Genomic DNA, 25,249 nt, shown 5'->3' on the forward strand with positions numbered 1-25,249 from the left:
GAAAGTGTATGCTTGAACTATTTCGACATATATATTAGTCATTTATGCCTTCCAATACTCATATATATTCAATATACAATTTATCAACAATTTACTGTTTTAAATGTTGTGTTTTGGTAAAGCAGCGACTTTTTCGCGAAATATACTATTCTCTGCTTTAAAAAAAAACGTAATATTAGTCGTTTATGCCTTCCAATACTCAAAATAACTGCTATATTTCCAAACTTTTTTTATTAATAACTTTTTAACGAATAACGACCGCCGGCTAAAAACTTCTGAAGGTCACTCAGGAGGGTGACCTTGACAACATATGTCAAGGTCAAGATCGTTGGCGGGTGGGGTCTTTTTATGCATAATTACCCAACCAAGAGCTGGTAGATCAAAGGAACGGAGATAGAAGTAATACAGGTTCAACTATGGTTAAAGTAGTATTCTGGAATGCTTGCGGTATTCGAAACAAGAAAGATGAGTTTGATTTACATATTAAACAATTTGATATCGCCGTCATAACTGAATCAAAGGTACCTATATGATCTTAACAAATTTCAAATATCAGGATACAATATAGTAGGAAAGGAAAGTATAGGTAGTAGTGGAGGTATTATTATCATTGCTATTAGTAAGAGGATAGAATTCGAAGTAATTAAAAAATGGTATGTTGGTTCAAAAAACTTTGATACATGTGGTATTAGGATACACAATTCTCAGATGAAATTTAATCTTATTGCGGTATATAGGAGACCGAATGGCAGGGAAGATCCTAAGGTTTAAACTAATTTACTCAATTTTGAAAAGAAAGGAGTTGGATCAATTTTAATGGGGGATTTTAACGCCCGTAACATTTTATGGAACTGCAATGATACGGATCGTAATGGGAAAAATTTACAAAAAAAATTCTTCAATCAGGGATATATATGCGTAAATCAAGATATATACATTATCTAGGTTAAATTGGAGGAATCAAATAGCATCAAATTTAAACTTAATTTTTGCGGATAATAAAACAATTGATTATATTAATTATGAACAACTAGAGGATGCTTGGGAGTCAGATCATTTTCCACTAAAAGTAGATATAGATGTTGAAGTCACAGTTTTTAAGAAAATCACTAATAGATTGTCAACAAAGAATACGGACTGGGTACTATATCAGAAATTAATAAAAAAATAATATAGAGAAACTAGAAAGAGGCATAATAGATAAAGATCTTCAAACAAGATACTCTTTGTTTACTGACAAAATGAAAGGAGCGGTGAATATAGCGTCAGGCAGGAAAGAAATTTTCGAAAAATCCACTAATCCAAAAATAAAACAGGGAAAATCGATTAAACAGCAAGTAAGATGGTGAGATTCAGAATGTACAAAACGCGAAAAAAGAAATTAAAAATATATAAAAAACTTCAAACTTTACATTCATTTATAGATTACAAAAAACATGTAGCTTTGACAAGAAAAGTACTTAGGAAAAAAAAGAAAGAAAATTTTAAAAATTTTTGTAATATTTTTAATAGATTTACCAGTATATCTTACGTTTGGAATACGATGAGAACTTTTAAGAAAGCTAGAAGTAGAATAAACTGGAATAAGTAGCAGATAGGCGATAGAGAAAGGGTCATAAGAGAAGAGATAGATAAATTGTCAGCATTTGGAGTATCTTGGAAGGCAGTAGAGGATACATATGAAGAAGAAGAAACAGAATTAGATTCGTTATTTTCTGAGGCAGAATTGTGCAAGGCAGTCGGAATGATTAAAAAAGACTTAGCTCCTGGCAGGGATAATATAGATTATAAAATAATAAAGAATTTACCAAAAAACGCCATGCAATATTTATTAAGATTATTTAACGATATCTGGTTAGGATTAGGCTTTCCACATGAGTGGAGAGAATATCAAGTCTTATTCATCGATAAGGTAAACAAAAATAAAGTTAGGCCGATATCATTATCGTCATGTATGGGCAAAATATAATGGAGAGATTAGTTAATGAAAGACTTAAATGGTGGGCGGAGAAAGAGAAAAAATTACATCCCATGCAAAATGGCTTTCGAAGAAGCAGATCGTGTACTGAAAACCTGATTCCTTGATGTGGCATCAGCGTACGACAACGTAGTTTTTCATATTTTAAAGGACAAGCTGAGAAAGATGGACTGTCCTGGCAGGATCTTCAAGCTTATCAACACCTGGTTGGATGAAAGGGAAGTCGAGTACATCATAAATAATAGAGAAACTCTGAAAAGAATATCGAGGTGTGGTCTACCTCAAGGAGCAGTCTTAAGCCCCATTCTGTATGCTTTGAATACTAACGATATCACCGTGGCGTGGATGTGGATAAAGATGTAATGGAATTAGAATTCGCCGATGATATCGTGGTGTATAGGATGGGTCTCGATAGGAAGTTAAACAGGATGAAGATCGAAGAACCTGTTAACATTATAGCAAGCAATCTTGAGTTAATTGGATTAGACTTGGAGCCCAAAAAACAACCCTGGTGGAATTCTCGAAAAGTGGCTTTGTAGACGATACTTCCATTATAGTAAAAGGCACGGTAATCCCAAATAAAGAAAATCCAGATTCCTTGGAGTTCGTATGGATAATCAGCTGAAATTCGTTAGTCACATTCAAGACGTAAGAGCCAAAATAGAAAAACCAATTCGATTTTAAAATATTTAAACAGTGTCACCAGGAGAGCGGATTGCACCACAGCACTTATGCTATATAAAAGTTTAGTAAGGTCGGTCTTAGACTACGTATGTTTCGTGTATGCTCCTAGTAGCTCCTTAAAATTAAAACTTGAAAGAGGTCAGTTCTTGGGATTAAGAACCGCGATGGGCTTTAGGAATAGCACACCAACAAGCGTGTTAGTAGCAGAGGCCAAAGTGGATTCATTAAGTGAAAGAGCCATGATGTTAGCCAAGAATTTCTGCTCTAAGATTATAAAAAATATGGCAATCCAGATATTAAAAGGAGTATAAGTAATCTGAGCAACAAAGAAATGATACATAGATTACGATATCCGCAGAAAAAGAAAAGTTTAATCTCAGTAGCGTGGGATAGAGTCAATTTGTTAGCGAAAGACATAGGTCAACCAACGAGTAATTTCGAAATATGGGATATGAAGTACGAAGATCTCACGGAAGATATAACAATAGAGCTGGAAATAGGACGGTCTCACAGTGCTAAAAGGAAAGAAAAGGAGAGAAGAAACCTGGAAGAGATGAGGTATAGGGAAGAAGATCTGGATTTCATTAAAAAATTCTGCGATGTACACAAGTTGGACAACCCTCTGGTCATATATACGGATGGCTCAAGATCAGAAGATTTAGTTTCGACAAGAGCCAGCGTGGTTATTTGAAGAGAATGATCAGGCCTTTTTTATGTTAGTCTCCCAAAGATGTGCTCGTCATTTTCAGCGGAAGCCTTCGCAATAGCTACTGCGTTAAAAAAAATTGGAAAAGGATCAAGGACAGGGAAAAAGAAATAACAAGCAATATTAATTTTGTCAGATTGCCAGAGCGTATTAAAAGCCATAAAAAACAATAGGCTAGACGTATATAAGAGTAGCTATATATTGGACATCAGAAGACGACACTTCAGGTTAAAAACTAAATTCGGTTGGACAATTATATATTTACGGTTGGATCCCAGCCCATAGAGAATATACAGGAAACGAGATTGCTGATAGATTAGCGAAAGTAGGTGCGTCAGAAGTTGCGGAGACAAACATTCCTGTTCCAATAATGGATTTAAGAAGCATATTTAAGGAAGAAGCCTGGAATAACACGCAGGATAAACTACTTAGCGAAAGTCTATATAAAGGCAAGGATTATTTCCGAAATTTCTATGACAAAAATAAAAAGCAGCCTTGGTTTAAAAGAATTAGAGCGGAGAGATATTTTTATTCTTTTATCAACCGTATAAGAGCGAACCATTACAACTTGAATGAGTCGCTGGCTAGAAAAGATATATTTAGATGCGACTGCGGACATGAAAGGGAAGACATAAATCACGTGATATGGTAGTGTAGTAGGTACGATATGGAAAGGGAAGTGATGAATGAGGAATTGGTGAAACGCGACATCTATGGAGCAGAGGACATAGTGGAATTGATTAAGAGGGAAGACTGGTCTAAAATCGGAGTAATATACAATTTCATTAAACGGATCGGAAGAATTATATAACGAGCTTTACAAAACAGGATCACATAGACAGAAGAAAATACAAATTCATACTAAATTACGCTATATAGCCCAAAGGTGGGGCTGAAGGCGTTTATAACTCCAACCGGAGTTAATAACCTCAAAAAAAAATCAATACGCTTTTCGGTCTCGTATTCTCAGAGCTTCCAAAATGACTGGCTGCGTTGCAATTAATTGCAATAATAGAAGCGAAAAAGGGTTTCAACTTTTTCGAATTCCAATAAATGTGGAGCGACGAAAAAAGTGGCTTCAAAATCTAAATCTTCGCCGTGAACAGTGGATATCAAGCAAGTCAGGTCGTGTCTGTGAAGTAAGTTCAACGCTGTAAAAGCAAAGCATTATTTGTGCCTCATTAAATTAAAAATTAATTGTTTTCCTTATTACAGGTACACTTTGAGGATTCACATGTAAATTTTCCGAGATTTTTCGCAACTTTGGCAGCTTCTGACAACCCTTTAGCTTCTACTTACTCTTCTAACAATTTTTTCCTGCTTTTTCTCATACTCCTCGATACCTATGTAAATTTTCAGCCGTGCCAATCGACAGTTTTTTTGGTCGGAAAATGTACACGTTTGGGCGGGCGGCCCACCCACTTAGCTTCCAACGTGCCTTCTGACGATCGGGCTTTCACTTTGCCGGCAGCAATCGAACCTTTTCCAGGTAAGATATTTCGTGGACCAAGGCATGTCGCTTTCTCTGTAGCCAGCTTTTAGACTATATCACGTGATCAATTTTGACGCTCAAATCGAGCGTCGAACGTCAGCACGAAAAAGCACCTTCATAGTTTTTAAGAGTGCAAGTAGAAACCTGCACATTGCTTCCTCATAGCTTTTAAGTGGGCAAATAGAGACTTGCACATTGCTTCCCCATAATTTTTAAGTATGCAAATCATAAATTTACTGAGTTCTAGAATAAAATACTTTTCCCAGGTAGCACATACACGTTTCAAAAATGCTTTACAAGCGTTTTTCCGAAACGTTTTATAACCGATTTCTAGAAACATTTCTCATGAGTAAAAATGTCCATTCGAAATACGTTCGATGAAACGTTTTTTTTTTCGATAAAATAACGTTTAAGAAACTATTATAGAAACGTTTTTTTAATAATAAAGAAGTTTTAAAATTCTTACTTTTTACGTCTTTTGAACGTGTTTATGACGTGTTTATTTCTCTTTAAGACATACGTGAGAATTTTCTAGGAGCTTTACGCATTATACCATCTATGGCGTCTATTCTTTTTCGAAGAAATTTCCTGAACTGGTACACATTCGTGCAATAAGTTAAAGTGAAACAAAATATACTTGTTTCACTTTAACTTAGGAAAGATCGGGGCTTGTTGGCACAAGAGGCAAATTAGCAATGCGTTCCGTTTATGTATTTATGGAAAGAAACAATGTAGAAAAGTTGCGCTAGTTCAGAGTTTATCTTTGTTACTTCTTTTATTTAAATCAAACAAGTATTACAATAAAAAAAGAGAAAACTCTGATTCAAGAGGTGACAAGTAAATTTTCGAGCGTTTCAAAATATCGTATTTGTTCTTCAGCTTGAAAAGTAAATCAAAGTGACGTATTATTGTTAGTTAAAAGAAAAGTTTCTGTTACATAGTACCCCCATTCTTTATTCATTTTATGGTTGGTATTCGTAGTCGGATCTCATTTTTATGATCGTCTTAAGTACAATTTTAAGATATTTTAAGTCAATCACAAAGCATTTTAAGACATTACTTAAGATGGTCTTGAAATAAGATTTGACTATAAATATTGAATTAAATTGTATTATGTAAATATATATTTTCTTTTGCAAGTCTTCTGGGAAAAAAAATATATATATATAATCCAGCTGCTCTTTGGCGCTGTATAACGGCTGCCACAAGCGCTGGCAAACATGGGCTGCTATTAGCGCTAAATTTTGGCTCTTTATACGGCTATAGTTTTAAAAAAGCTGCATTAGCAGTCAATTTGTAAAAATCCGCTTTTACAGTTTTATATACATAGAAAAACATCTTATTTTCAACAACTAACATGTCTGTACACACACAAAAATACATTACTTTAATGCCTACAGACAGAAATATAATTGTCCAGGGCCAATGGCTGACGGACATACATATGGATCATTTCCATAGACTTTTAGGCTGTACTTCCGAAAACGTCCATGCTCAGATTTAGGTGAAACTTTGTGAATAGGTTCCTTTTAGATAGAAAACACATATACCAAAAGGATTTTTTGCGACTCCAAAGTTTTTAGCAACTTGTTTAACATTTTTAACTTACTGTCTCCGCACATACATTTTCCACGCGAAACAAACCAAAACAGCTCTCAAGTAATGTAAACAACTATAAAATCATACACAAAGTACAAATATATTAGTTTATATACTCTGCTGTATACTCTGCTTTACCGAAAAAAGTGGAGCCCCCCGCAGGGGGGCGGAACCTATTGCCTCCACGCATACACTGTCCACGCGAACCGAGGTTCACGCACACCCCCCCCCCCGTGCTTTCGGGGGAGGTGCGGTAGTCCCGAAATAGTTCACGCATACACTTTCCACGCGAACCGAGGTTCACGCACACCCCCCGTGCTTTCGGGGGAGGTGCGGTGTCCCGAAATAGTTCACGCATACACTTTCCACGCGAACCGAGGTTCACGCACACCCCCCCCCCCCGTGCTTTCGGGGAGGTGCGGTAGTCCCGAAATAGTTCACGCATACACTTGGCCCGGCCCGGCCCGGCTAATTTTTTTATTTGTTTTGTATATAAACTAATATATTTGTATTTTGTGTATGATTTTATGGTTGTTTACATTACTTGAGAGCTGTTTTGGTTTGTTTCGCGTGGAAAATGTATGTGCGGAGGCAGTAAGTTAAAAATGTTAAAAAAGTTGCTAAACTTTGGAGTCGCAAAAAATCCTTTTAGTATATGTGTTTTCTATCTAAAAGGAACCTATTCACAAAGTTTCACCTAAATCTGAGCATAGACGTTTTCGGAAGTTTCGCCGACTTTTACAAAGTTGTTCAGATTATAGACCTGTCGGAATACAATTGTCTGATATGATTCAACCTGTATCACAAGATAAAAAAACACATTCAAATATTGTGTAGTTCGTCACATTGGGTGTGTTGTTATTATGATACAAAAAATATATTTGTATATAATTCCTCACATAATAAAACATTGTGTAAAGTTCATAAGCGATTCTTGGAAAAATTAATTCCAGCACATGACTTTAAAAAACATCCCGTTTTTCCTACTGTGCAACGTCAACCGAACAGTAGCGATTGTGGTGTTTTTGTTATAGCTTTTGCTACTTCATTGTTAATCAATATTAAACCTGACAAAGTATCATGAACATAAGTTTATGCGTTTACATTTAATACAAATTTTGGAAAATAATGTTATTGAACATTTTCCTCAGGATTTGCAAAGTGCTAATCCTCAAAAAGTACTTTCATTAGCAGTGATAAGAGATGGAGAGGCTAAAGCAACTGCTCAACGTATAAAAAGACATTTTAAAAGTAATTGCGCTAAAGAATCTCATGAAAAACAGGATTTAGAAAATCGCGCTACAAAGCAGCAACGATGCAAACAAAATTTACCAAATAATCGTGCTGAAGATTCACAATGTGCTATTTCTCAAAGAGTACTTCCATTAGCGATAATAAAAGCGACAGAAACTGAAGCAATTGCTAAAAGTGCAAAAACACATTCTGAAACTAATTATGTTACAAAATCTCGTGCAGAGCAACAGGATTTAAACAATCGCGCTATTATAAAGTGACAGCGATCCAAACAGAATTTAGAAAAGAAAATTTTAAACCCTGAAGAAAAAGATATAATTATTCAAGGCGAATGGATTATGGACGTTCATATGGATCATTTCCATACACTTTTGCGAAGTTGTTCAGATTATAAACCTGTTGGAACATGGCGAATCCAATTGCCTCAATTTATTCAACGTATACCAAAAGATAGAAGACGTATACAAATATTACACAGTTCGTCAGCTCCATTCAATTGTGCAGATCCAAATCTTATAGATAGAAATGCACATTGAGTATGTAGTTATTACGATACAACAAAAATATATATCTATAATTCACAAAATAAGAATTGCACGAACATTACGAGATATTCTTGAGAAAATTATTTTCAACATACGACTTTGAGAAACATCCTATCGAATTTCCTACTGTACAATATCAACCAAACTGTAATGATTGCGGAGTTTTTGCTATAGCTTTTGCGATTTCATTATTGTTTAATATTAAACCTGACGAAGTTAGATATGATCATAGAGTAATGCGTTCACATTTGTTGAAGATTTTCGAATCAAATACAATTGAACATTTTCCTCAAGATCCACAAAGTGATGCTCAGACAGTGCTTCCATTAGCAGTAATAAGAGATAGAGAAGCTAAAGCGACTGCTCTACGTATAAATAGACATTTATCTCAGAAAGATTCCTGTGAAAACATTAGTAATACTGGAAATAATTGCGCTGAGAAACGTTGTCGAGAGGAATAGGACTCGTCAGAAAATGATCGTCCTAAAAAACGGCGTCGATATCAGAATTCAGAAACCAATTGTGTTAATAATACTAAAATTAATCGTGCTGAGAAACGTTGTCGAGAGGAACAAGATTCGTCAGAAAATAATTGTGCTAAAAAACGGAGTCGATATCAGAATTCAGAAGACAATCGTGCTAAAAGACAACGTCAGTATAAAGACAACTTAGCAAATAATCGCCTTAATAAGCGAAAATATCTTATACATTCTCAGCAAGGACGAGATATACAAAGAAAATATTATCTTATACATTCTCAGCAAGAACGAGATAAAAAAAAATATTATCTTATACATTCTCAGCAAAAACAAGATAAAAAAGAAAATATTATCTTATAGATTCTCAGCAAGAACGAGATAGAAAAAGAAAATATTATCTTATACATTTTCAGCAAGAACGAGATAGAAAAAGAAAATATCTTATAGATTCTCAGCAAGAACGAGATAGAAAAAGAAAATATTATCTTATACATTCTCAGCAAAAACGAGATAGACAAAGAAAATATTCTGATCGTAAATGGCTTTATAATAAGCGATATTATGAGAAAAAGAATTCTAAATGCGTACCTGCAAACAAAAATCGCGATATTACCAAAAATATTACTAAAAATATGCAAAGTTTTGGTCACAAAATTATATAATAAAATTTCATCCTGTGGCAATTGAAGATATTGAAAAGAAACTTGATATTAGAAATCATATGGAAAGACGATTAGAAGCCGAAAGAATCGTACGTTAGTGTATGCATATTCGAGGCAGTTTTGTCCGCAATATCTATAAAATATTAGCTTCACTTAAAAATAAATCAGAAGCGTGTTTGACTCTTGCCGAAGAATGCTCTACAATTGACGATAAAATACGTGCATTATGTGGCATATCGCGACATACGGCTTCGTCTGAAAATTATTTTATCGACACATATCGTAACATTACTTCGTCACAACCTTTGGTAATAAACGTAAAAAGTCAAACTATAAATGTATTACCTTTGCAGCAGGCACAAACAAAAAAATCATAGGAATGTAATACCTTGTGTAAAATTGATAATCCGTTTTTAATCGATCGTTATGAAAAATTCCATCAAACGATAAGTACATGTACTTTAAACAAAATACCACAATTGTTAGAAAAGATTCATACATGTACGATAAAAAATTCAAATAAAAAGGGTCACACACATGCTTGTTACATTGATACGAAACTTTGCAATGCGATGTTTCTTTGTGTTCAAATATTATCACCTCATTTTCCAAAGGTGAGACATATTAAACGTTTAATTTATCAAATAACAATTAAGTTTCTATCGGAAAATGTTAAATCTGCAGAAGGCTTTAACTTCCGCTGATTTAGACACATTAAATGAAATTATAACTTTGGAACAAGAAAAAGCAAATATGTACAAACATCAGCAGAGTTGTACTATTTTGAATGATGACGATATAATTTCTCGCTATATCAACGCATTTAAAGCGGGGAGCACACACTTCGGCACAACGCATAATGCGTAAGCATAAGAAAATTGATTGGTCCATACACATGTACATAAGGAAATAGACCAATCAGTTTTCTTATGCTTACGTACTATGCGTTGTGCAGAAGTGTGTGCTCCCCGCTTAAGGATGTATCACACGTACAATCTTAGACAAAAATGCATGAAATTTGAAATACTTGAATATCTACGCCTAACGCATAGTAAATCTAGATGTAAGATACTCAAATGATAGTAGGAGTCTTATTTTTACTCCTAGAAAAGTATTTTTTACTTTATAAATGTTTTTTCCATGCGATTTTTGTAATTTATGAGCCTAAACTTTTGGCAGTGAAAATACCCTGATTTCAACTTTATAACGTCAAATTATTAATAAAATTAATAATTAATAATTAATAATTAATTAATTATTAATTATCATTAATTATTAATTTATTTCTTTAAAACGGTGTAGTGAAGACAATTGAAACTTGGCAGATATTTTCATCTATTCGTATACTAGATGTACAAAAAAATTCAAAATATTGGTAGCGCTCCTTCAACATTTTTTTAGCTGTTTTATCCGCCAAAATCGTCTTTTCCCCTAAGAATACGTGTAAAATCAGTGAAAATTAAAATTGTTTGGACGGATGCGACGTGTGCCTTGCAGATTCGTATGTGTATGCACGCCGGTCGTCCTTCCAGTGGCAAAACCTTTAATTCTGGACCACTTATTTTTTGATAGATGATGGTGTAGGTCGAAGTACGCTCTCTTCTTATTTAAAATAATACTTTATTGCGAACTGTCACGAGGATGTGGCGCGTGCGGCCATGGTACAACGACTACTCCGAGTCTCAGTCGAATTCGCTCCGTCACAAGTCGAATAGAGGGGGAACGATGGCACAGGGCCGTACAATATTACACGAAGTCTAGACATACCGCCCCCTTTGAACGGATATATGTTCAACATGAACTAGTCATAGGAATAAAAGAATACACGATAGAACGACAAAAAAAAAAAACACAAACTGACTCGATTTTTATGCTATAATGGGTAACGGAGATATTTTTTTTAACGCATCGCTTATATACACCGTGGGCTGTTTTAACCGTCACTACTCTAACTATACCATCATCGCCAGGATGAGTAGCTATCACTCTGCCAGTGATCCAACGTAACGGAGGAGTATTCTCCTCCTTGAGAATTACAAGATCTCCTATATTAATATTATGCGCTTTATTCGAAACCCACTTGGTACGCTGTTGCAGCTCGTTTAAATACTCCTTATTCCAACGCTTCCAAAAATGTTGCTTTACCCTTTGAATATGTTGCCATGACGAAAAGCGATTTGAATTCTCATTTGTAAGGTCGTATTCCGGAATACTTTGTAAAGACGCATTAATCAGAAAGTGCGCTGGTGTCAGGGCAAGCGGATCATTCGGATCAGACGACATGGGCGTGAGAGGTCTCGAATTCAATATTGCTTCTACCTCTATTACAAAAGTATTGAATTCTTCAAATGTGAATAGGGCATCTCCAACCATACGACGCATGTGATGTTTAAAACCTCTCACGGAAGCCTCCCAAATTCCCCCGAAATGCGGTGAGCGGGGAGGTATAAAGGACCATTGTATTCCTTCATTTACTAAGTACCGATTTATTTTTTGCTCATTTTCCCTTTCCTGGAAAAACTCGAATATCTCTTTCAAATGATTACTCGCGCCCAAAAAGTTTGTACCGTTGTCCGACCAAATGACCCGAGCCCTGCCACGGCGTGCGAATAAACGCTTCAAACAAGCTACAAACGCTTCAGTAGTCAGATCGCTCACAATCTCCAAATGAACAGCCTTGGTAACTAAACACACAAATACAGCGACGTAAATCTTGATCTTATTGCGGTTACGATACTTTTTCTCCTTAATTAAGAACGGACCGCAAAAGTCGATGCCGACGTTTTCAAAAGGTCTCGAGCTTACTAGTCTAATCTTTGGCAAATTGCCCATTTCATACTGAGGGGTCGACGGCCTCCAGCGAGAACACATCACACATTTCCGAATTACTCCCTTAACGCGATTCCTACCATTTAACAGCCAATATTTTTCTCTTATCGCATACAAGGTTGCTTGACTTCCGGCATGACAAAGCCTAACATGAGTCTCGCGAATTATCAATTCTGTAATATGATTATTAGAAGGTAACACAAATAGGATGCCTCTGACTGAACTTCAGATCCGCGTGTCTCAAACGACCCCCGACTCGAAGTACTCCATCGTCGTCTAAGAACGGGCTGAGCGACAATATATTGCTTTTCTTATCTAGCGGACGCTTCTGACTCAAACTACGTAACTCGCTCTGGAAGGCGGTGATTTGAACTAATTTTACAATACGCATTTCGGCTTTCTTCAAATCTTCAGTGCTGAGGTCTTCCGAATCGTTCCTCAAAGATCGACACCTGGAGGCAAAACGTATGCAGTACGCTATGATCCTTTTCATTCTAGCAAAAGATGAAAATCTTGAAAGTAGATCCGTATCGACAACGTGAACGTTTGACAAGACAACTATTGAGCGTTGTTCCGGAATTTCAATACTGGGTATTAAATTCGACGGCCAAGCAGCTTCATCCTTAGACAGCCAAAACGGCCCATCTTTCCAAATGGGGTTGTTGACGAATTCGCAGGGAAACTGTCCTCTTGACAACGCGTCTGCGGGATTGTCCTGAGACGGCACGTGTCTCCACTTTCCGTGCTTAGTACTTTCTTGGATCTGCGAAACTCTGTTTGCAACAAAGGTTTTTAGCTTGTGTGGTGAGGTTTGGATCCAATGGAGCGTGATCGTAGAGTCCGACCAAAAGAACTCCTCGTCTAAATTAATTCTGATTGATTTGATGGTAGATTTATACAGTTTTCCAAGAAGAGCCGCCGCGCTCAATTCAAGCCGGGGCAAAGTCAACCTCTTGATAGGCGCCACCCGCGTTTTGGAACAGACCAATCGAACTATATGAATTCCTGAGGAAGTTGTAGATCTCAGGTATAGCACGGCTCCATAAGCCTTTTCGCTTGCATCACAGAAGCCATGCAACTGGATGTTGATTACATTCTCTGCTGTGATTTGGCGAGGAATGACGAAATTATTTAGAATCTCGATTTGCTCCTTGTACTGGTTCCAAGAGGTAGCAATGTCCACCGAGACAGACTCATCCCAATCCAGTTTGTTCTGCCACAGTTGCTGCAGCAAAATTTTCGCCTTTACTATGACCGGACCGACCAATCCGAGAGGGTCGAACAGAGAAGCGATTTGAGAAAGCATGGTTCTCTTTGTCGTTCGTTGATATTCAGTAAACGGTTTCACGACGTGTATTAGCTGATCGTCACGGGGATGCCAATGGATGCCGAGGGTCTTCTGAGTCTCCGATTCGCTTAAGCAAATGTGAGGATCCATGGATTTGTCCAATAGTGGTTCCAAAAGACTCGGCTCGTTCGAACACCATTTACGTAGATGAAATCCACCACAGGCCAACAATTCGATAAGCTCATCACGTAACCTTTGAGCCTCCTCGAGATTTGATGTGCCGGTAAGAGCGTCGTCCATGTAGAAATCCTCAAGAAGAACCCTGCATGCCAGCGGGAACCGCCTTCGCTCGTCCTTGGATAATTGCTGCAAAGATCGAACGACGAGAAACGAAGCCGGAATGGTACCATAGGTCGCCGTGGTTAAAACGAGGATTCTGATTGGATCGTTTGGACCTTTGCGCCATAAAATCATCTGGTACTTGACGTCCCCGGGATGAACTCTGACCTGCCTATACATTTTTTCGATGTCGGCAGTCAGTACATATCGATGGGTCCGAAACCTCGTAACGATGGAGAACAAGTCTTCCTGAAGGGTCGGGCCAGCGAGAAGCACATCGTTGAGCGACACCCCACTGCTACTCTTTGATGAGGCGTTAAAAACAACCCGCAATTTTGTTGTGTGGCTGTCGCGCTTGAAGACGGGGTGATGTGGGATGAAATATCCATCTTCGTTCACGTCGGAAGCAGAGACCTCAATCATATGACCAAGCCTTTCGTATTCGTCAAGAAAATCCGTATACTCCTCGCGCAACTGAGGATCCTGTGCTAATCTTCTTTCGAGTGAATACAATCTTTTTTTCGCTATTTGATAAGAGTCGCCCAGCTCGTGCTTTCTATGATTAAACGGGAGCCTAACCATATATCGCCCGCTCTCATCCCTAGAGTACGTCTGAGAGAAATGCTTCTCACATGCTTCTTCGTCCTTGGACAAATGTTTAACGCTCGAAACTTCCTCAAGTTCCCAGAATTTGGAGACTTGGGCATCCAAAGAGTCTACTACTAGATTACACGCAATTCGATTCGACGCAGACTCCCGACTATGTATTGCTCCCGAAATTATCCAGCCTAGCCGTGTCTTCTGAAGTATTAAAGCAGAGTTGCTTAATTTTATCTGACCTACGCATAACAAGCTCCTATCAGGGCGTCAACCTCCGACGGAGTACAGAATTCGGGATCCGCCAAGGTGACATTTCGGGGAAGATTTAAAACGTAACAATTAATCGTTTGTGCAGGAAGCGTTTCCGTGATTCGAGGTACCACCAAGAATGACAATTCCGCAGCAAAGCGTCCATCCCTTGACTGGAGGGTCGTCGTAACAGAATGCTTAATATGGGTTAAACTTTGATTGAAACCCGACACCGGAATACTAACTTCTCTCTTTGCGAGATTTAAAATATTGCATAACTTCTCCGTGACAAAGTTAGACTGAGATCCGTTATCCAACAAAACTCTACACTTGATGGGCTCTCCGCGATTATTTAGCATACGCACAGATGCCGTAGCCAAAAGAACCTGCGAGGCGACGACCGCCTGGAGACTCGCGATTGGATTAGCGTTTGCTGCGTTAGAGCTACCAGAACCCCGATCAAATGATTCACCTTCTGAATGAAGAAGAGTGTGGTGTTTACGCTTACACTTCCTGCATGTACCTGATTTGCATTCATCAACCAAATGATTTGGTCTTAAACAATTGTAACAGAGCCCCATAGATTTCACCTTGGCAAATCTCGCATCACGATTCATTTTGAGAAATTGTTCGCATTGAAATGTGTTATGGTTCTGCTTACAGATTGCACACTCAAGTTTAGTATGCACGGTTACAAGAGCCTGTCGCGTCTTTTGATTACCTCGCATATTGTTTGATCTCGCTTGATTCTTTGCCAATTGATTCGAATACACTGAGACCTCCTGACTTACGCTTTCCAAAACGTGACAACGATTCTTTAGAAACTTCCAAAAATCGTCAATAGACGGCATATCGGTACCGTCAAGAGAGCGCTCCCATTCTTTGTGAGTATTTCGATCGAAGTTTCGATGTTAACAAGTGAAACAGCAACGCGTCCCAAGATTTCGTCGGTTGACCAAGAGCATGAAGTGCTCGTGTGTGTCTTAAAGCGGCATCAACTAAAGATCGTAATTGTGTTGAAGATTCCTTAGATGTTACCGGAAGGTCAAACAGCGCGCGAATGTGGCTCTGAATTATTATTCTTCTATTGTCATAACGTTCCACTATAAGAGCCCAAGCTACTTCGTAATTTTGAGAGGAAGTTTCTAGAGATTGAATTACCTGCGCGGCCTCATCTGATAACGATGATCTCAAATATTGTAATTTTTGAACAGGGGTAAGATTCGCATTGTCATGTACGATGGATTTGAAATTGTCATAAAAACCTAACCATGCCTCGTAATTGCCACTAAAAGTGGGCAAATTAATTGTAGGAAGCTTATATTCGCAGATACGTTCTGTACGGGCTGATTTTGGACAGTCGCTACATCATCATTAGCCGTGGGGGGCCTGACGGACGCAAGTCGACGCTGGGCACGCGCGGCCAGTTGGAAATATGATTCCTCGAAAATCGCTCTTTCGTTATCGTCCGATTGTGCGCCAGTGGCGGTCGCATTTACCAAATCAATATTAGTCTGTACTTCGTCAAAGCTATCCCATGTATTTTTAAATTTTTCTAAACGTTCTATTAATTGCTGCTTGTCCGGACATTCAGACCATTTTTCTAAGTAACTGTTAAATCTAGTTAAATGCGCTTTTATTGTAGCACGTCTTTGTATGAGTGCGCGAATCTCGTCAGCCATCGTGTCAGTAATATAAATTTATAACGAGAACGAAATATAATACGAAGGTTGTGGTTAACGCGAATATAACCTTACGCCTCGAGGTGACAATATAGATACGCAAACATAAATACGCTTTGGAATTTCGTCGATATGCTTTCGACGACGTCTACTGTGGTCTTGCCTTGTTGTATTGATGTCTCTCTCTTGCTCTCGTGAGCCGCAAGCCTATCCTCTGCGATGCCTCGTGTATACCTCGTGTATGCCTCGTGATCACGTTTGTCTCTCTCTCTCTCTCTCGTAAGTTGCAACGGTCGGCTCGCCCCGATTTGTATGATTAAACGAGCACTGCCGCTGTTGAATTTCAAATAATTAGTTATCTTAAATTTCATGTGATCTCACCCTCCAATAAGCCTCGATAATTTCCCGGAGAGATCCGGCTCAAAGGACCAAAATGTTTGGACGGATGCGACGTGTGCCTTGCAGATTCGTATGTGTATGCACGCCGGTCGTCCTTCCAGTGGCAAAACCTTAATTCTGGACCACTTATTTTTGATAGATGATGGTGTAGGTCGAAGTACGCTCTCTTCTTATTTAAAATAATACTTTATTGCGAACTGTCACGAGGATGTGGCGCGTGCGGCCATGGTACAACGACTACTCCGAGTCTCAGTCGAATTCGCTCCGTCACAAGTCGAATAGAGGGGGAACGATGGCACAGGGCCGTACAATATTACACGAAGTCTAGACAAAAATCGTTATATCTCAGCAACCGTTTAGTGGATTCGTTTCTACTTTTTTGTAGCACATCAGGAAGACTAAAAGAACATTCTCACAAATTTTTATCCACTTGGTAGCGCTTTGAAAATAGGTGCAATACATCCTTAAGGCTTTTACCAAACGCTGCATCGACACACCTCGATATGTTTGTGCATCATGTGAGAGACTTTGTTATAAGAGAAGTGTCTCTGAAATTAGTAAACTTAAAACGCAATTAGATATTCCAATTTGGAGAGATTTAATGGCGCATTTAAAAAAACATAACATTACCCCACAATACATATGTCGTTATTGTGCAGGAAAATTCCGTAACGGATTAATGCCTGCGTATTGCGTTTTAAATAATCGATTTGTACGTGACACACCCGAAGAAATATCATCTCTTAACACGTTTGAAAAAATTTGTATACAAAGAGCTAAAGCTTTTCAAACTGTTGTTAAAATGGGAACTGTTATTAGCAAAAAACTGCCTCATAGAAATATAGTACAAAAAGTTAAAGGTAGAACGTTTCATTTACCATTACCTTTACAAGAGACATGGAACAAATTATGTTCCGATACTGATCCAATTAATAAAAATCATGAAATGTACTTCGTATACGTGTTAGAGGTGTTCCGACAAAATCCTAAATTGTTTGAGAGGAATACGTAAATCGTAAAAAGGTACACAAGGCTTTAACATGGCTCAAACGTAACAATCCTTTTTACAATAATATAACACTCTCAGAAACTCTCGATGGATTATGTTTAGAGAAACTAGATAATAATAATGAATTTGAAGTACAAGAGACGGAAAATGACAGTGAATCTGTTTCGGATAACGAACAAGAATTGAGTCCAAAAGTTCCAATGAAAGAAACAAAAAATAACGTAGACGCTATTTTATCAAATGACGAACAAGAATTGAGTTCAAAAGTTCCAATGAAAGAAACAAAAAATAACGTAGACGCTACTTCAAATAATCAGCGTGAAGCGATGTTAACCCAGATTCTTGACGAAAGTCAAGATAGTTATTACGAGCAATACACTATTTATCCTTCATATAAAAAAAAATGATGTCAAAGTGCTACTGCCTTATATCAAATGTTAAAAGTTCAAGATTTGCCCTTGGACAATCGTGAGAAATCTTTAGATCTATTGTGTTTTCCAGATTTATTTCCTTTTGGTGTTAATGGACAACGCGAAACTAGACAGGTTAAACTTCACAGCCATGAATTTATTAAATGTTGTTTGATATCCAAACATTCACAATTTAGATTAAGTCCACAATTCTTATTTTTCTTGTTAAATGATGCGAATATTCGTCAATTAAGTCGTGGTATTTATCACAAATTGTATACAACAGATTCACGAGAACGTTACACGGCTAAAGAATATTTAGAAGCATTGCAGAAAGGTGATATGGAATCTGACTTGAGTTCGATATTTTCCACTTTAAGAAATACGGAACAATACTGGCGTAGACCAAGAAGTGATTTAATTGCTATGACGCAAGAATACGGACCTGCGGCATGGTTCTTTACAGTTAGTCCTGGTGAATAGATGTGGGAAGATTTAGGTGCATATATTCGTGAAGTAAATGGATGGCCTAACAATTCGACGCCCATTAGCGTACTCGTTGCTAAAGATCCCGTGTCGACGTCGAGGTTTCTTAATAATAAATTCAAAGCGCTGCTTGATTTTATTTGTTCCAAAGATTACCCGATCGGAGAAGTAACACATTACTTCTGGCGACGAGAATACCAAGATAGAGGTATACAACATTTTTATTTATTAATTTAGATTAAAGACGCGCCAATTATCGGTAAATCTTCTGTTGAAGAGGTTTCTAAATTTATTTTGCAACATATAAGTTGTAAAATGCCAGATCCAAATATTTCACCATTGTTATACAGGCGAGTCAATATGTATCAACTACACAAACATAACGATTATTGTCTTCGTTCTAAAAAAACAAGATGTAAAACGACTCGTGTCTGTCGTTTCGGATTTCCTCGTCCAGATACAGACACGTTGATTATAAGAGATGTCATAAGTTCGATAGCAGGTAGAAAACGATTAAAAAATAGAAGTAGGCTTTATGACCTTCCTCGAACAGATACTGAACCTGTATAAATAATTATAATCCTATCATTCTTACTGCATGGGAAGGAAATATGGATATACAATTTATCGGTGAAAAAGCATCGCTGCTTACTTGGTATATCACTAAGTATATAAATAAACTAGGAAAAAGTGAAATATCTGATGTTATCTTTGATAGTAAAAATAAGGAAAACGAATCATTGGCGAGCCGTCTTTGGAAGATTGCTTTTCGAGTTATGAATAATAGAAAATGTGGAGCTCTTGAAGCTGCTGATACATTGCTAGGTAATCCTTTATATGGGACTGATCGAAATACGAGTATTAGATGGTTAGATGTTAATATGATACGACATAGAAAAAGTTAAAACCTGTAAGAAAATTGAAACTTTTGATGGAGATTCCACAGACATATTTTGTCCATCTAAAATAGATGATCATTATCCACGGAGACCGGAAGAACTTAAATCCTTGTGTTTATATAAATTTGCACAGCAATATGATATTACGAAAATCAAACCACGAAGTAAAAATATTGAATTCTACAAGATGAATAATGGTTATTATCTGAAACGACGACAGCGTAACTATATTATTAATCACTATAAATATGTCAATACGTGGCCGGAAAATTATTTCTTTTCATTACTGCTTATGTTTAAACCATGGCGGAAACTGGAAGATCTTAAAAATGAACGTGATACTTATGCAGAATCATTTCACAAGGGAAAGTTAGATCTTGAGAAAGCATTGTATTATCGTAAAAGATTAGAGGAATTGCAAAAAACATTTGAAACTGCAAAGCAATTGGTTCAGTAACGTTTAGATGATTTAGAAAAACAGCACGAGTCTCAAGATGATCCCGATAATCCAATAGGTGTTCAAAATATTGAGGCTGGTGAAGTGATGCAAGATTTTAAGGATCTTGGTGAAAAATTAGTTCAGGAAATCGATGTATCTGAAATAATTTCAAATCTGAACGCAGATCAAAGAAGAGTATTTGATGATGTGATCAACACCGTAACATCGCCGGATAATAAACAATTACTAGAATACGTTAGTGGAGAGTACTAGCAAAAATTTCTTAATTAAAACAATTAAATGCTGGATAAAACAAAATCTCAACAAGAATACCGTTGTAGCAGCACCTACTGGTATAGCAGCGTTCAATATCGATGGTTTGACCACTTACAGAGTGTGGCAGTTACCCGTTACACATGGTGATACTCCCAAGTATACACAATTATCTGATCACGTTTTGAAAGTTTTACGGGCAGATCTGAAAGATGTTATTTTTATTATAATTGATAAAGTGTCAATGGTATCTAATTTAAATTTAGCGTATCAAGAGACACGGTAGTGTCTCGCGCCAAGTACACGCGGAGCGAGACCGACCGTGACTCTTTTACGCGACGCGACGGGTTGCGAGTACCCGAGATGTTGAGATCTCGATAACGAGTGAACGGATCAAGTTCTAAGTAGGCTTGATCGATAGCTTGGGGTCCAATTAGGGGGGGGGGGGTTTCTCTTATAATATTCCGCTACGTGCCCTACGAGCGGAGATATTGCGACGCAAAGTCCAAATGTGAAAATTTATTTTTAAGATACTTTTACTACTACTTCTTCTACGTCGACCGTCTCTTATGCTATGCCATGCCATCATTTCATTGGCTGGAATCGCGTCCTTTTCACTTTTTCGACACTGGCGGCGCTTTCGCGCAGTGCAGATAGTGCGTTCATTAGCGCGGTGTCCACACTACTACGTTTACGCGAGCGTTACTTCTGTAGTAACTTACGATAATTCACTCGTTTACGCGGAATAAATTATCGTAAGTTACTACAAAATCCCGTTTACGCAAAGGAATTATCGAATTACTACAGAAGTAACGCTCGCGTAAACGTAGTAACAGTTCATTCACATACTACGTTTACGCGAGCGTTACTTCTGTAGTAACTTACGATAATTCCTTCGCGTAAACGGAATTTTCCTTTGCGTAAACGGGATTTTGTAGTAACTTACGATCATTTACTCCGCGTAAACGAGTGATATATCGTAAGTTACTACAGAAGTAACGCTCGCGTAAACGTAGTAGACAGTCAGTTCAGTTAATACCGTTAATACGTGTGTGTACTGCGCGCAGTGCAGATCTCGTTTACGCGAAGGAATTGTCGTAAGTTACTACTATAAAACTACAAAAGTAATGCTCGCGTAAGCGTATACTACGTTTACGCGAGCGTTACTTCTGTAGTAACTTACGTATTCCTTCGTAACGGGAACTTATATTACGATAATTTACTCCGCGTAAACGAGTGATATATCGTAAGTTACTACAGAAGTAACGCTCGCGTAAACGTAATAGTAGTAAGTAACACATACTACGTTTACGCGAGCGTTACTTCTGTAGTAACTTAATTACTCCCATTCTCCTTGTTGGATCGGTGAGTTTCGAGATTGAAAGATCCCAAAAAACAACATTGACTTTCGAATTACTGTCTGTCACAGATCCAGAACGACAATGATATTCAATATTTCTGTCAGTATCTTAATTCAAGTCAATTAACGAGATGTGGTTAAACTCCCCCAATAGCCAAAAAGAACAAGAGTATTACAAAGCTATACAGAGTATATAACGAGTCTTCCGAAAAGATACAACATTATATGCAGAGACGAAATCAAACGAACATGTCAAGAAGGCGGACGAAAAAATTCTAACGTCAATTTCGTCATGTCACGTTCACAATAATCAACCGTGACAAATAAAATATGAAAACATAAAAGGTCGCCACTATAAACATTCAAAAACTAAACGCAGTGGTAGCTCCCAACACAATGCATACAACAACAATAAGCATGGTTTACAATTTGTTTAGTGTAGATACATAAGCGTGGTGAAGAAAATCTGTATCAGTTTTTAAATTCAGACTGTTCTTCTGTAACTTAATATCCACCATTTCCGAAACTAGTCTTTTAGATAGAAATCTCTCTTTGTCTAGTATCTCAACATTCTCCCAATCGAATTCATGGTCAAAATTAATCCTATGTTCCGTAATAACGGATTGAGTTGTAGTATTTCTCCGAATGTGGTTTCTATGTTCAGAGATCCTGGTTTTTAATTGTCTCATTGTTTGACCCACGTATGAGGCATCACAATTCTTACATAAGATCTTATATACTACATTTTTATTGGATTGGATTGGGAGAGTGTCCTTCTGTACTCGAATAAAGTTACGCATTTTATTTAAGCTGAAAAACGAAAGATTGACATTCAAGTCTTTAGTGACTTTTTTAAATTTACCCGCGATGTTAGAGACATAAGGTATAGATTATAACTTAGCATTTTGATATTAAGATTTTTGTTTCAAAAGGATCTCTTATATATTACATTTAAAAAACCACCACGTACATATGAAGCACTTGTGCAATAAATTATTGTATATTTAAACAAGTATATATTTTAATCTAAACAAGTATATATTTTCAACAAATTATGTAAGTAATTTGACTATTTATTTATTGCAGGAAGAAAATAATGCAGTGGAGAATTTAATCGACATGCATGGCTCTTCAACAACTTGAAGAAGAGATTATATATATATAATATTAATGCATATTAATGCATATTAATGCATATTATGCATTAATGCATATATTAATGCATATATTAATTTAATATATGCATAGCGATGATGAAAATTATAACAACCAAGTTAATGATACTAATGATAGTAATGATAAAGATATTTTTAATGATGAACATGACGAGGATAACGAAGATGACGAAGATAACGAAGATGATGAAGGTGATGAAAAAGTAAGAATTCCATTATAAATTAATATTTTTTATGAATGTACGTACGATTGTGTATGTTAAAGATGTACAATTATGTTAACTATACTACTGTTAGTTTCTTTTGTGTTGAAAAAATCAAATTTTTGTGCTTTGTATTAATTTTAACATTTTACTTAAAACGACTTAACTATAATATATACTTTCAATTTCAACTACACGTTTTTTATTTATGAAATATATTTATGAAATATATTTAATAGGGCAAATAAGCCTAAAATTGTTTTCTTTTTAATTGAATTGATTATTCTTTTCATCCATATATTTTATTAAAATTTTATAACACCTAATTATACATTTGCTAATCAGAATAGAATTCTATAGATAATTTTAGTAAATAATTTCTTTGTAGATAAGGCAACCGATTTATGAGAACTGTCCATTAACTCAAAATGAAAGTAATCTTTTTATCATGAGCTTTGTAATTCGTCATGGCTTATCAGACCTGGCATTTGATGATCTCCTAAATTTAGTAAATTGCCATCTTCCAATTACACTAAATTTTTCTCGATACCTAAGAAACTGCAAATATGAAAACAATTTTCTATTGTGCCGAATGTTTTGTAGAATTACATTTTGAACAAATGACACATATTAATTGTACCTCTTGTAATATGCTGTATATGAGAACTGATTTAGTACGTAGTAGGAATTATTTTGTACATTTACCGTTGAAAGATCAACTACATAATTTACTATATCAGGGCCTCTTTTTCATAAATTGCAAAGAGGTTGTGCAGAAACAGCCTAATATACTTTCAGATATAACTAGTGGAGAATCATATCGAATATTGTGTAGAGATGGCGTTATTAGAAATTATGACATAACTCTTCAGTGGAATCCTGACGGAGTGGATTTTAAATCTTCAAAAGTATCTATGTGTCCAATTCAAGTGGCAATCAATGAATTACCGTACTGTCTACGTAAACAAAACATCCTTCTTTCAAGTATCTGGTGTTCAGCGAAAAAACCCGTAATGGATTTATTTTTGAAACCGTTTGTGGATGACTTAAAACATTTACATGACAATGGTTTTCATTGTTTGCCTCCTGGTTTTGATGCACCTATTCATGTTAGAGTACATACAATTGTTCCACTAGTTGATTCAGTTGCACGATGTGCACTCCAAAATATACATCAATTTAACGCTAAATTTGGATGTTTATTTTGTCTATGTCCAGGTGATAGAATAAAAGTAGGAAATGGTTATGCTCGCGTATATATGGAAAAAGGTAAAGCGAGAACAAAGAACCAGCACATAAAAGATTCTCAAAAAGTGATCAGGAAGGACAAGGTTGTTCATGGTGTAAAAGGCTTGTCTCATTTAATGTTTGTACCTGGTTTTGATATTATACAATTATTTCCTCCGGAATATATGCACTCTATACTTCTAGGTGTGGTAAAATCTTTTATCATTATTTGGTTTACAAATTGCCATGGTCCTTGGTATATTGGTACAAAAAAGGATATTTTTTACGAAAAATTAACTTCAATCCGACCACCAAGTAAAATAACACAAACACCAAGATCAATCAATGATATTAAAGTCTGGAAAGCTTCCGAATTAAAAAATTTCCTTCTTTATTACTCTATGCCGTGTTTAAAAAATGTACTTCCAAGCGTTACTATAAACATTGGTCGCTTCTAGTGTTTGCAATATATACTTTTTTATGCGAAAAAATAACAAACAAAAAATTACATACAAGCTGAAAGAACGCTTCAAATATTTGTCAAAGGTTAGGTATTGCACGCGGTAGGTAAAAGTACATACTTTAAGATATATATAAAAGGTCTATTCTGAAAAAAAAACATAATCTCGTCATGTCCAGTACGTTGAATATTAGACAATAAAATTTTACTTACGGTCGCAAAAAGCTTTCAAGTTGATTTTACGTCAACACGGCTGAAGCAATCTCAACACTGTAAACACACCAAGATGGCATACACTAACACGTTTTGGGAATGACGGGTGCTGCCCTCTGGTTATTAGTTTTTTAAATAAAGACGATGTGACAACGTGCCCCGGTCTACCCTACTATGTATTGTAATATTTATGTTACTTAATATTCATATTTTGAAATAATGCGTAGACTATTATTAAAAAAAAAACAATATACGTGAAATTTATGTAAAGTATACTATATATTAAATAAGACAAATTCGTCAGTATAGA

The 25,249-nt window shown here is 36.5% G+C and overlaps 2 protein-coding genes and 1 pseudogene across 2 annotated transcripts; 1 reads left to right on the plus strand and 2 right to left on the minus strand.

Annotated features, from left to right (window-relative positions):
* The first annotated feature begins 3,087 nt into the window (after positions 1-3,087).
* Positions 3,088-24,850, plus strand: LOC139810008 (uncharacterized; annotated as a pseudogene).
* On the minus strand, positions 11,268-12,231 carry LOC139810123 (uncharacterized). Its single transcript, XM_071773442.1, has 2 exons — positions 11,358-12,231; positions 11,268-11,272 (listed from the first exon to the last, which is right to left on the minus strand). Exons 1-2 carry the CDS (start codon positions 12,229-12,231, stop codon positions 11,268-11,270), a joined length of 879 nt encoding a protein of 292 aa, XP_071629543.1.
* LOC139810124 (uncharacterized) lies at positions 12,416-15,555 on the minus strand. Its single transcript, XM_071773443.1, has 3 exons — positions 15,426-15,555; positions 15,070-15,227; positions 12,416-14,656 (listed from the first exon to the last, which is right to left on the minus strand). The coding sequence occupies exons 1-3, from the start codon at positions 15,553-15,555 to the stop codon at positions 12,416-12,418; spliced, it is 2,529 nt and encodes an 842-aa protein (XP_071629544.1).
* Positions 24,851-25,249: the final 399 nt, after the last annotated feature.

This window comes from Temnothorax longispinosus, chromosome 3 (assembly GCF_030848805.1).
Source record: "Temnothorax longispinosus isolate EJ_2023e chromosome 3, Tlon_JGU_v1, whole genome shotgun sequence".
In the NCBI taxonomy this organism is placed as follows: domain Eukaryota; kingdom Metazoa; phylum Arthropoda; class Insecta; order Hymenoptera; family Formicidae; genus Temnothorax; species Temnothorax longispinosus.

Bases quoted from the DNA above. Each gene is read 5' to 3' on its own strand.
- LOC139810123 (XM_071773442.1), bottom strand. From the start codon at position 12,231: ATGGGCAATTTGCCAAAGATTAGACTAGTAAGCTCGAGACCTTTTGAA.
- LOC139810124 (XM_071773443.1), bottom strand. From the start codon at position 15,555: ATGCCGTCTATTGACGATTTTTGGAAGTTTCTAAAGAATCGTTGTCAC. The intron at 15,228-15,425 runs GTAATCAAAAGA...AATGCAAATCAG, and splicing joins GAGATCAAACAATATGCGAG to GTACATGCAGGAAGTGTAAG. The intron at 14,657-15,069 runs GTGCGTATGCTA...TTAATACTTCAG, and splicing joins TTCTTTTGGCTACGGCATCT to AAGACACGGCTAGGCTGGAT.